The 13,209-nt window shown below is 44.8% G+C and overlaps 2 protein-coding genes across 2 annotated transcripts in view; both read right to left on the reverse strand.

Moving 5' to 3' along the window:
• NET1 (neuroepithelial cell transforming 1) overlaps positions 1-1,150 on the reverse strand; it is a 77,182-nt gene extending 76,032 nt beyond the window's left edge. The window contains exon 1 of the mRNA XM_090041529.1: positions 982-1,150. Within this exon, the coding sequence (XP_089897655.1) occupies positions 982-1,130 (149 nt within the window). The 5' untranslated portion in view covers positions 1,131-1,150. The remainder of the gene's footprint in view (positions 1-981) is intronic.
• A 1,850-nt stretch (positions 1,151-3,000) lies between these two features.
• LOC149865437 (tubulin alpha-1C chain-like) lies at positions 3,001-12,631 on the reverse strand. The gene is made up of 4 exons (XM_090041533.1): positions 12,571-12,631; positions 7,419-7,641; positions 5,590-5,738; positions 3,001-4,120 (listed from the first exon to the last, which is right to left on the reverse strand). The coding sequence occupies exons 1-4, from the start codon at positions 12,571-12,573 to the stop codon at positions 3,143-3,145; spliced, it is 1,353 nt and encodes a 450-aa protein (XP_089897659.1). The 5' UTR covers positions 12,574-12,631; the 3' UTR covers positions 3,001-3,142.
• Between the last annotated feature and the right edge of the window lie 578 nt (positions 12,632-13,209).

Genomic DNA, 13,209 nt, shown 5'->3' on the forward strand with positions numbered 1-13,209 from the left:
TTTTTTACTGCTTTGTTATCTAGAAAGGCAGCTTAGCATCAGGATTGCAGAGTACTCTGCGGTTTCAGGTGTTTAATGGAAGCTCTCTCAGCCCTTGATTGGAGGAATAGACACAGAAAGCAAAAAAGTTAAGAAAGTGAATAACTGCCTAGCCCTAGATATCACTTCTTCAGTGAAAACAATGGACTAACCTCTCTAGTTCTTCATCTAACCAGAACAGGTTGCAGGTTCATCCCGTTTTAAAGAACCCCATAGGCAGAGGAAGACTTCTAAAGAAAAATGAAACAACAAAATTCACACACTAATGCCCACTTCAGGAAGAGGAAAACCTCTTTCACCTTCACAGCAGTTTCTAGCAAACTTATAGTTCGTTCTTGGGGACAAAGGATCATTTATTTCTTCTATCCAAACACCTGGCCTACTGGGGTCTCAGCTCATGACCAGGGTTTCTGGTACCACTGGAACAGAAACACTAAATAACATCAAACCAAGAACACGAGAAAGCAAGTAGTCATCATTACCCAGTAATGAACACCGCAAGCCTCTACCAGTGCCATTTATTTCACCCTTAGTGACAATTTCTTGCTTAGTCCAACAGCAGCAAGCCCTTGCCCAAGGCTCTTCCCAGAGCCGACCCTAGGGGGGTGCCGGGCCCAGGGCAAACCAGCCTACGTGGGGCCACTGCGCAGGGCCACGGCACGGCAAGGGTGGGGGGTGGCCTCCGTGCTTCTTTTGTATAAAGACCCCCCGAAACAGGCATGTAGACGGGTTAAGACATTTCAGGCCAGGTCCGCGTGCATGCACGCATCGCCTTTGAGGGGGTTCCCGGACAGAACAGCGATGACGCGGATTACCCGCCACTCCTTCTGCAGCCGCTCCGGATTAATGGCCAGTCCTGCCACACATGCAAAGGGGGCGAACCCGAATTAACCGCCGAGGCGAGGCACGTAAATCCCCCCCGAGCCCCGCGGCGGCTCCTACCGACTGCAGGCGGCAGCCGAGCCCGCCCCGCTGCCGCTGCCGTCCGGGGTGGCCCCCGCCTCGGGGGAGCGGCTGCGCCGGGCCCCGGCGCTGGGGCGGCCGCGCCTCGTACGGGGCGGACGAGCTGTGGGGCCGGCCGGCGGGTCCATGGCGGCGCGAGGCCTTAATGGCGGCGGCGGCGTCGGTTTGAAAATGGCGGCGGCCGCGTCTCGGGCCAATCCGCGGCGGCGCTGCCGCGCGTTGCTAGGAGACAGGAGGGGCGGGGCCTCATGAGGGGACTTAAGGGACAGGAAGCGACCTGATCTGGCAAAAACAGGTGCACGTTTGTCTCCACAGCGGCTCTTCCTATTGGGTGCGTACATTTGTGCGGCAATAACAGTAATTCATCTTAGAAACCTCATGACAGTCCATTTTTTGTGGGTTATTGTTAGGGGCCTTCTTAAAATGGGCAAGTTTAGAGCGTAACCAGAGGGAAGGGTAAAAAGGGATTTAAATCCAGTTTCACCCCAGGCCTGCTAATACTCAACATCCTGGCTGGAAGTCTCGCTCCCCAACCCCAGGGAAGGGCTGGCAGATAGATCCGATTCGCATCTGCCTCTTTTATTCGAACAATTTATATAGCTGGGGAAACATTTTTTAAGCAAGTTTTGAGGGTGTGTTTGGGGTCAGGCAGGAGTCAGCCCCCCTAATCTGCCCGTGGGGTCCTCACCTTGTCCCTATGGCCACAACCTGCTGAGAGTGTACAGCAGCAGAAGGGGAAAGGGTAACTTTAGTATTGAAAGATGTGTTTCCCCGCCCCCCATTTCTGGTTGTTCGGGGGTTTGTTTGTTTTTTAAACTAGAAAGTTAGAAGCTCATTTCCTCATGCATTATAGTTAAAAAATAAATAAATAAATAAAATCTCTTCTAACTTTATTTATTTAATTATAAACTATAGTGCATGAGAAAGTGAGCTAATTCTCTCCCTTTTCCCCCCAGGACACAGTGTTCATTGTACTTCAAGGCTAATGACTAGTTTAAGTCAGGGGTCAATTAGTCTGAAGTTTGACTGGCATGAAAACGGGCACAGACAATCCTTTCCCCGTGGCACAAGTGTTCCCATGCAAAAGTAGTACTTTGGATGCTTCATACCCACTTCATGTGGCACAAGGGGCTCGGTAAGGTCCAGGGTTTTCCACAAGACTCAAAATCTGAATACAACTGGTCATGTTTTCAGCCCAAGTCTTGCACCAAGCCAGCAGCAACCTGTTACTAAGTTCTCTGTTACTGTGACCCCGTCTGCAATATGGTTCAATACTGGTGGGAGTGCCCTTTCAGCCACAAGCAAAGTTAAAATTGGGGGTTTTTTTCCTCCCTCCCCCCCTCCTTTGGAAAAATATTGCAGTTACTTTGAAGTAGAAGTTGAACAGCCTTGCCATCTAGATGACCAACCTCAAACTTGTAAGAAGTCTGCAGACCAATCTCTGGCTCCCAAGAGAATCACTGTGGATGATTTCACAGCAGATCACATCCATATGGGTCACAAGTTTCAAACCATGCATCACCCTCACCCCTGCCCCCAAGTGCTTTGATGCCCAGGAAGGCCATAGACGTAGCTTGTCTCAGTACTGTTAGTGAATTTAAATAAGCAAGTGGCTATAGATAGTCTCTAGAATTTGCTAATAGGGAAAGGGAAAAAAAGAGGGGAGACAATCTTCTGTTGTATTCCAGTTCCTACAAGATTAAAAGAAAGGAAAAAAAAACAAAAACAAAAACAAAAAAAGCACACACCCACCCACCCACAAGCTGGGAATCCCTGGTAAGCAATTTGGCAGAACAGAGAAGAGACAGTGAAGCAGAACTTGGTTTAAAAGTTCAGTACCAAAAAGCGAGTAAAAGTTGTTAAAAAAATATTGCATGCCTCATTTACTGTCAGCATGGCTTCCTGCCAAGTGATAATTTATTAGATATCAGCATTTAATACTCTTGATGTGATTATGCCCCAGTGGATTAAATCAGACAGAAAATAATTCATCTTTGCTTATTTATTGAATTAGGTTTGTAATAAGACAGAGCTGTAGAGTTGAAGTGACGTTTCAAATCTGAAATCACTATTTAAAAGGTTTAATTCCTTCACCCAAATATTTGGCACTCTCCAATTTAAAAGAGATTGCAATTAAAGATTAGCATTCTTCATCATCATCTTCATCCCCATCAGCAGAATCCCGACCAACCTCTTCATAATCCTTCTCCAAAGCTGCCATGTCCTCCCTGGCTTCAGAGAACTCGCCCTCCTCCATCCCCTCCCCAACATACCAGTGCACAAAGGCACGCTTCGCATACATCAGGTCAAACTTGTGATCTAGCCGGGCCCAGGCCTCGGCAATGGCCGTGGTGTTGCTCAGCATGCAGACTGCCCGCTGCACTTTGGCCAGGTCTCCCCCAGGTACCACTGTGGGAGGCTGGTAGTTGATGCCCACTTTAAACCCAGTTGGGCACCAGTCCACAAACTGGGTTGACCTCCTGGTTTTGATGGCCGCGATAGCAGCATTCACATCCTTGGGCACCACGTCCCCCCGGTACAGCAGGCAGCAAGCCATGTACTTGCCTCGGCGAGGGTCGCATTTCACCATCTGGTTGGCAAACTCAAAGCAAGCGTTGGTGATCTCGGGTACTGACAGCTGCTCATGGTAGGCCTTCTCCGCTGAGATGATGGGTGCATAGGTGGTAAGGGGGAAGTGTATCCTGGGGTAGGGCACCAAGTTAGTCTGGAATTCTGTAAGGTCGACATTCAAGGCCCCATCAAACCGCAGGGAAGCCGTGATGGACGACACAATCTGCCCTATCAGCCTGTTCAGGTTGGTGTAGGTGGGGCGCTCGATATCCAGGTTCCGGTTGCAGATGTCATAGATGGCTTCATTGTCCACCATGAACGAGCAGTCCGAGTGCTCCAGTGTGGTGTGGGTGGTCAGGATGGAGTTGTAGGGCTCCACCACTGCAGTTGAAATCCGTGGGGCTGGGTACACCGAGAACTCCAGCTTGGACTTCTTCCCATAATCCAGCGAGAGGCGCTCCATCAAGAGGGAAGTGAATCCAGACCCAGTGCCACCTCCAAAGCTATGGAAGACCAGGAACCCTTGCAGGCCACTACACTGGTCCGCCTCAGAAAGGGTTGGGGGGGCGGGAAAAAGGTAGAAAAAAAAATTAGGAGAGCTCATGTTAACTCAATATTGAAGACACATTTGCAACTGTTATACGAGTAAAAGCAACACACTTCTATAATATAGGTTCATAGATTATAGACCCCTCCCCTTAAGATAATTTTTCATATGAAAGCACTCGAGTAGTGCAATTAAGAGCTATGACTTTAGGTGAACAAGGTAGTGATTGATACAGAAGGACAACCATTCAAAAGTTTACCTGAAGGCTCCATCCACTGGAAGGGTTACAGCTTCAATCAGCTTCTCATTATTCTGCTTTTCCATTCCAAAGCATCATCTAAGTTTTGATCCCTTCCTCTTGCCATCCTATACTTCGTCTTATCATTGGTTTTTCAGCACATGTTTAAAATCACTGTGTGCCAATTCTTTTGTTTTACTGTGCACTGGACCTTCTCTCTGAAGAGCTTCTTCCTTCCTGTCATCTCCCTAGTTATCTGCAGCCATTTCCCATAGATCCACTAGTTCCCACTTTCCTCTTCAGTCAGATCCTCATCTCATGGTATTAGATACCCTTGCCCATGATACAACTTTGAATTGGAGAGCATGCATCTATGATCCCTCCCTGTCCAGAAGTGCAATCTACCTGCAGGTCTTAGGAATGGGTAGAAATAAGTCCATCATACCCTGCTCCCCACCTGTTTTGGGAGAGGCAGTAGGAAAAGACTGGTTTAAAAAAAAAAAAAAAAAAAAAAAAAAAAGTAGTATCCCTTCACCCCTAGTGCATCATCTTTCAATCTATCCCCATCCATTATCAAAACCATAACATCTTCTCCCTAATTTAGTCTAAACATTAGGAATGAGAAAGGTATCAGTTATTAAAAAAAAAAAAAAAAAAAAAGGCAGGGAGAAGAACACAGCTATTATTGTTCAGCATGTTTGTCTGGTTTATTGCATTAAAAGGGCTATTCCTGAAAGAAATAAAAGCAACTTCAGCAGTTTCTGCACTGCCATGCATATACACCACTTTCGAACATCTATGCTGCAATCCAGCAGTCGGTCATCACATCAAGATTGAAACAAGCCCTTAGGATGAACACTAGTCGAATTGCAGGCTCAGGAGCTTCCTACTGGCCATACCACAACACAAGAACATGAATTCAGCATGCACAGGATCAGATCTATTACTGCAAGTCTACACTACTCATTTCTAAAGGTGGACTGGGAACTCAAGGCACTGGGAAGTTATGATGGGGCTGGCAGCAGCTCAGACCCAAGTTGGATATGCTTCTACCACATCCCTTTTTTCCTTCTCCCATTCTCCCCCAGTCCCTTCCAACTGTTGCATTTCAAGTTTCAAGTTCTTCAAGACTAGAAAGTGTACATCATGATATCTAAAGATAGATGGAAAAAGGGTTCCATCACAGCAATACTGTTGCTTAGTCTGGTGCCCCTCCCCCACACATCCTTACCATTTTACGAGTCCTGTCAACAACAGAATCTATTATCTCCTTCCCAATGGTGTAATGGCCCCGGGCATAATTATTGGCAGCATCCTCCTTGCCACTGATGAGCTGCTCAGGATGGAAAAGTGAGCGGTATTTCCCAGTTCTGATCTCATCTACAAAAATGCAGTGAAAAGAAAAATCCCTAAACAAGAGCTTCTGAAATATGACCTAAGGATTATTGGGTAGTCACAGCACAGGTCTCTACAAGTGGATGCATCAAGGCTTTGCATTCCTGCCAATAGCTTGAAGATGTATGAAAAGCAGCTACAATGCCAAGAATGCATAATAAAATGGCAACCACAGTTGGAAGAGACCTGAAGGATCATTCAGTCCAACCCATTGTACAAATACTGGACTGCTACTCCAAAAAAGGTCACTCATCCAATGTATTCCAGTTACTACAAGATTAAAGACAAGCTGGGAGTCCCCGATAAGAAGCTGAGCAGAAGAGACAAGGCAGTGAAGCAGAACTTGGTTTTAAGATAGTAAGAGTTATGAAAAGCCTTGGTGGGGGGGGGGGGGGGGGGGGGAAGAGAAGAGAGAACAACCCCCCCCCCCCCGCCAACTTCCAGTGAAAGAGGTTTTGCAGCTTCTTTGCAGTCTACTCTCTTGCCTCACTGTTCTAACAATTAGGATTTCCTTACCACCTGAAGTCTACTTTGCTAGTACTTTAGCCATTGCTTTATATCTTGCCCTCTACAGAAAGGAGAGCGGGGAAGAGCTATTCCCCCACTTCTGTACAGCTGTTACGTTCCTCCTTACATCAGCTTTTCTGCAAGATGAATATGCTTAGTTCCATCAGCCTAGACTCGTATGGCTTTCCTTCCAATTTGTTTGTCACCCACCTCTGGACCCTCTCCAATTTCTCTACATCCATCTTAAAGATGTTGAGCCTAGAGCTGCATGCAGTACTCCAGACAAGTCCTAACCAATACCAAGTAGAATGACACTATTACCTCCCATCTCTTATACCCAATACACGTGTGTGGGGTTTTTTTTGTTTTTATATAGATTTCATAGACATTAGGGCTGGAAGGGACCTCGGGAGATCATCGAGTGCAGCCCCTGCCCAAAGGGCAGGAAGTCAGCTGGGGTCATAGGATCCCATATAAAGAAAGAGTGCATCACATTTATGCATCAGTTTCAACAGGAGTCAGCAACACCTTTTCAGTAATGCTGCCCCCCTCCCCCCCCAGTCAGTCATCTCCCATTCTGAATTTGGGGTTTTGATTGGTCCTCCCTAGGTATAGTATCTTTTGTTTGTCTGCACCAACTTTCAGCCTATTGTCTTGAGCCCATCTTCCCAATCCATTAAAGCCCCCTGAATTCAGCCCAGGAACCATATGAGGAGAACAAGAAAACATATAGCAGGGAAACAAGTTCAGAGGAAGAATAGATACAGGAGACAGCAGAACAGTTTTCTGGGAGAAGTGGCATTATTCGTTTGTCAAGAAGGCTAGTTGTTAATATTAGATGCATTGAGACCCTCTCCCAAGACTTTTCCATGAAGCCAAGTGTTGTAGCACTCATAAGGAACATGCTCAACAGGAAGTAGGAGAGGAAGATATCAGAGTGTGGTCCATTTCTGAGACAGGCTGGAAACCCCTGGTCCAAGTTACATGACAGGCACATAGCCATAACACAAACTTTTTCCTCAACCCTGCCTCACTTCCAAATGGTGAGAAAAGTTTTCTGCACATGTACCACAAGGGAGGTGGTGTGTGTTCTTCTCCCAGCTTGCCATGGAAAGGCTGAAGCTATGCCAACAGCATCTGTAGATTTCAGTATCTTACCTATGACAGTAGGTTCCAGGTCTATGAACACAGCTCTGGGCACATACTTCCCTGAACCGGTGTCACTGAAGAAAGTCCCAAAGGATGAATCATGTTGTTCTTTTGCTTTATTGGTAGGAATGGTCCCATCTGGCTGGATCCCATGTTCTAGACAGTAGAGTTCCCAACAAGCATTGCCCATCTGAACTCCAGCTTGGCCAATATGGACAGAAATACACTCCCTCTGAGTAGGACAAGGAAGAAGGTAAAATGAGTCTTATTTCCAATTCCATGCCTTTCCACCCATTTCTTGAGTAGGAGCCAAGGGCAAAACCAGCAACCCCTTCCTCATTAAGAACTGTTATACTGGCTGACATCCTGGTTTTTTAATTCAGGTTTTTTGTTTGTTGGGGGGGGAAGGGGAGATGAAAAAGAGGTTAAAATAATGATGTAGCAGGCTGGGATCATGGAGGAGCATATACAACAGGTCAGGTTTGATAAAAAAATCACACCCAAGCAAGTATAGCCATAGGCTTCTATTGTGCAGCTGTATGAGCAGTGGGTTCCTAGTCTTTTTCCTGTGGCAACTCTACTTCCAGCCCAGACCTGATGCCCATAATGGAGTTTGTGGGGCTCACAACCCACTCACATGGGCCATAACCCCAGACCTACATTACCAATCATTCAGCACAAGATGGCAATCTTATGTAGGCAAATATTGAACAAGGGTACCACTGCCCATACAAGCCAGCATTTCAGCAGGAGTCTTATGTACCAAGAGGAGATTTTGATGTCTAAAGCTGGAAAGGGCATGGGGGGTGGGGTGGGGTGGGGAGGGGGGGGCAGGGACCAGCTCTGACAGTGGTTACTTGGGGGAAAAACCTTGTTCCACTTCCCCCTCACCCCGATCCAGGCATAACTAAAATTCCATGCTTCGGTGGTCTGCTTTCTTGCTGCACCATATACTTCTCAGGGAGATAAGCCTAACCCTGTAAAGAAGTGGGATGGGAAAGAGGTGCATTTATACAGAACCAAGGGAGGTGCTCCAGCTGCTTGCTGCTGTTTTTATTTCTTCAAGTCAGCTCCATGGCTCTAGTAATGAGCTCTAGTTGACAACAAGCAACACCCTTTGAAGTAAAAAACAAAAAACAACTCCCCTCCCCTGCCATGCACAGCAAACAGCTAGGCAGATCACCTTTACATAGTCAACGTGCTGCCCACTAAACAGGTTGTGAACCATCCCACATCAATAGACAAGGGTTGTACTGTAGTGCACAGTACTCACAGTGTTAAGAGTTTAACAGGGCCAGTTCCAGGGGGTTGTAATAAAGTTAAATACCAGCTGCCTGGTATCACCAGCAGCCTCTCTTGAGGCTGCAGTGAGTGTCCATTGATTTTATGGCCCACTGTGATCTGTCCCATGCCTCCTAAACACTTCATTCCACAATGTGTTAACCGTCTCTTTCAATGGTCTTGACCTTTCACTAACCAAGCTATCCTTTCTTCAGCAATGCTGCTGTCTGTTAGTTGCTCCCAGTAATATAACTCCTGTTTAAACAGGATTACAGCCTGGGGTTGTTTGGTTGGGTTTTATTTAAATTCTAGCTAAAAACATTAACTCAGGTATGGAAATAGCTTTCAGTGAAGCATTGGATGCACTATTAAGATGTTCAAGAAAGCCTTTAAAAAAAAAAAAAAATTAAATGGGGTGGGGAGAAAATAAGTGAGATGTCCATTGAATTCTGATGAAACAGCATCTTTTGCCTACTTAAAAAAATAAAATAAAATAAATTAAAGTACATTCCAATAAGTATAGCCCTTTGCCTCTAGCTTATTAGTAAAAAGTCTCATTTCTTTTCAACACAGCCTATTTTTCCTAGTTAAGTGGGATGATGCACCACATTATCTGCACCCCCATTTCAAAGGCCTACATCCACCCATGGAGTTTAGTGTACGATTTGAATTTGAAAGGCATGTTCCACTATTTCTGTTGAGGGGCAGGAAGCAGCAGCTGAAGTGAAAAGACGAGTCAGAAGATCCTTCCAAGCCTAGCAAGCCCTTGGACTTGCTCAAGGTACTCTGTTCTCTCACAAGCAAGCAACACGTTCCTATTCATCTCACCATTTTTAGGTACAAAGTCATTCAATCCAAAGACTCGTTTACACCTGGGCCAACCACAGGAAGCCTTGGGCACAAGCCTGGAGCAGGGCTTGCATGCCTGCCTCTAATGGCTACAGCAGTATACCTTACCTGCTACCACATCCCAGAGATGCAAGTATTACTTAGGGTGATCTAGTCTCTGCAGGGAAGTGGGGAGGATCCTAAGTAGTCAGGGAGGCAGATCAGAGAAGCATGCAGTGGTAGTTACTGGCATTAAAGGCGGTTTCACCATATACACAAGGCCTTAAAACTGACCATCACAGCCTTGCTCTATCAGCATATGGCCACTTCATTATTAATACTGGAAGGGCCAGATTTTGTACAGCATTATAATAGCTTCTGTCATCATGTGAAGTGATAATTAAGACTGCAAAGCAATTCCAGGATTAACCTTGGTCTCAGAAGCACATAACATTCAGCTTCAGCTGAAGCTTCTTCCCCCACACTCGGTCTTTACAGGCGGGAGGGGAAAGATCTAGTTTGAACAAAGCCCTTCCAGCCATCGCACTCATCTATACCCTCAGCTAGGATTTTATAATTCCTTCTAGCTGGCATGCTAATAGTAACTGGTCAATGAGGACTATGACCTTTATGAAACATTAGTCAACTGATTACAACACAACACATGTAAGGTGGTTTGCACTGCAGCTCTCAAGCATACATGCAGTTCAGTCCCCTGGCTAATCTAGGCACTGTTAAAATGTGTGCTTTGGTAGACACCAGACCGCTTTCAGGATTTTAAAGGATTTCAGAAAGACACGAGTCATTATGTAGGAGTTTAAGGTGACAGTGTTTGTAGTGCAAGTATGCATGCGCTTCAGGGTAGTTTAAGGGTTACTTGCCATAAAACCTTAAGTTGCTTTAAATTTTCTGCATCATAAATGTCTAAGCTAGAAAGTTCTGCACGACCGAGTTTGTCACTACAGTACATGAAAACAGGTCTTATGCCATAGTAGTTTTCTAATATTTAGATAAAAAAGTGTAGGCTACATGCAAGTTGCACCTTCTAGTCACCCAGCAAATCTATAACAATAATTCTGCCAAGTGAGAAATTCAACTTTGTCAAGTTTTTCAAAAAGTTGTCAGGAAAAATGGCTGAGTTAATGCTGGAACCACAGGTTCAGTCAGCCTTTGTTGTCAGTGCTTCCTACACAAAGTAAAATGCTTTTTAGAAGTTAGACGATACTGACTCAGCTAATTCCAATTCTTAAATCTTTTTCACCCACCTCTTCCAGTTTCCGCAAATTGGCATTTTAGCCTGAGCCTTATATTTAGTCTCAATGAGAAGAGGCAATTTAACATAAGAAGCTTTTTAAATCCAAAGCAACACTTGCATGTTCTTTTATATCACACCATCTTGGAGAAGATGAAAGAAAAACACTTTGCTTCCACAATTTTAAAATGATCATTTACATGGGGCTAATGACAGGCTATAACCCTAGCATAGTTAAAGTGGCTAGAATGAAAACCCTTCTGCTACACAAGCTTGGGGCAAAAAGCATAATCCAGTATTCTTCAAGGCTAAGCTAGTTACAACAGCACAGCTTTCACCAATTCTGCTTTTATTAAGTTCTCTGAGAAAGTGGGGCTGGGAGGAAAGAGGAGCAGGTAATCTTACCACAAAGTTACTGAGACCCCATAGCTCTAGGGGTTTGGCTTCAGTAGTTAACAATCCCTCCTTTCCCTTCTGATTCTTGCTCCACCTAAATTTAAGCCAACCACCTGGGAGGGGTAGCAGCATTTCTATTGAGGCAGTGCTGAGAGATTCAATTGACTTCATGGCCCATAGTTTAGTAGGGAGGTAGCACTTTTTAAGTGGTCTTGATGTTCCACTACTCAAACTATTTCTTCTGCAATTTTTACTGCGTTAGCCACTCCTGGTAGTCTCCCTTCTATGTCACAGCCCTGAAGACAGTTTTTAGCTCTAGCTAAAAGCCTTAATTCAGGTTTGGCAATATTAACTCCGGTATTGAAATGGCTGACAAACGAGTGTAGGAGACACTGCTAAGATGGCTAGATTTTGTTTTATGAAGCCAAATAAGAGATATCATTATAATCAAGTGTATAAGACTAAGGATGCAATTATTTCTCACAATACTTGCCTAGTTTGTGAGGGCAGGGGGGTAAACTTTATAGTCTAGTAAAAGAATACACGTTCCAGTAATGATTTTTACTTTGATCTTAAGCTGAACAATACAGTGCTAGCCTCCTAGCATATTAGTAAAGCATCTAGTTTCCTTTTAGCTGGAGAAAGGGTTGTGTTATGATAGCCCACACCATCTGCACTCCCCCATTCTTAAATCCTAGCTCTGCCCATGGGCATTGGGATTCATATGGACAAACCCAAAGTTAAACAGGAGAGGAAGCTGTTTGTTGGTGGCAAGTTTATCAGCCATGACATCAAGAATGTTTTAGGCCCTTATTTACAACAAGCCGAACCCAGACACAGAAACCCAAGGAGGAGCATGTCATCTTTTAGACAAGATCATCTATAGCATTTCAGTAATAAATCAGATTTATGGAGTTGGCTCACAGCTGGAGCTTTCAGCACAAGTAGTTTTACACTGGCTGTTAAATGAACCGAGCCAGCCTGAGAGCACAAAGACTTACCAGGAACATCTAAAAACTTCAAACTTATTTACCTGCTTGAGAGAGCAACATAATACAATCAAGCAAGAAGAAAAGCAATTATGAAGTCCCCCACTTTCTCTCAAACACATGCTAGCTCTCCAGGGGCAGAAGGAGTTCTAATTTTATGGGTAGGGAGAAAGAAGAGAAATACAGGGCACCCAAGAATACTTGCATCATAAGCTTAAAAATTCTCCAAGCAAGCTACTCTAGTTTCTTTCCATTAATTTAAAACTAGAGGACACAGTTCTCTCCTCCTCCTGCTTTAACAAGCAGCTTTAGAAGAAAAAAAAAAGCCCAGCTTTTCCTTGGAGTACTCACTCTCTTACTTCCATGAAGTAGAGGAGGATCACAAGGCTTATGCTTAAGAAAATGGTAGACTTACCATGGCTATAGCCAAACCACACCTAACCCCAGCACCAACAGTAACATGCTAATACAGCTGGTTTCTGTCTGATTTATAGAAGTCTGTGAAAAGCCCAGCTGTGCAGGGGCCAGGCCATTGTGTATTAAAGGGACAGCACTGCTTTCTTTACCTACCACCTCTGTAGAGCTTCATGGCAGGGCTGGTGGGGGAAATTTTCTGGGAATTGCATTTTGTAGGGGCATTCAGTTCTGTTGAAAATTAAGTTGTATGAAATGAGTTCAAGTTCAATTGCATCTTGGAAGAAAACAAAGGGGGAAATATTTCTGGCAGTGTCCACACTTATCCCCTGGTCATTTGAAGAATGGAATCTTTTTACGATGCATTTTTGTTTCCCTTTTCCATATGGTATTACAATACACTACTAAATTAGAAAGTCAGTATGAGAGCAAAACATTTTGATTGACCTCAAAAGCTTTCTTTTCTTTAGGAAATCTCCTTCAACATGTCTGGGTGCTAGAGCAAAGCCAGATCTCAATCTTGAAATCCTTCATGAAACAGAACTTCCATCTTCTGCACAGCTCTGCTTTATCCTGGATACAATAAGAGAGGAAGGGAGGGCACTGGCAGATGGAGCCATTCATATGCAGAATCCTTAAT

This window comes from Crocodylus siamensis, chromosome 4, assembly GCF_052110815.1.
Source record: "Crocodylus siamensis isolate JL-2025a chromosome 4, ASM5211081v1, whole genome shotgun sequence".
In the NCBI taxonomy this organism is placed as follows: Eukaryota; Metazoa; Chordata; order Crocodylia; family Crocodylidae; genus Crocodylus; species Crocodylus siamensis.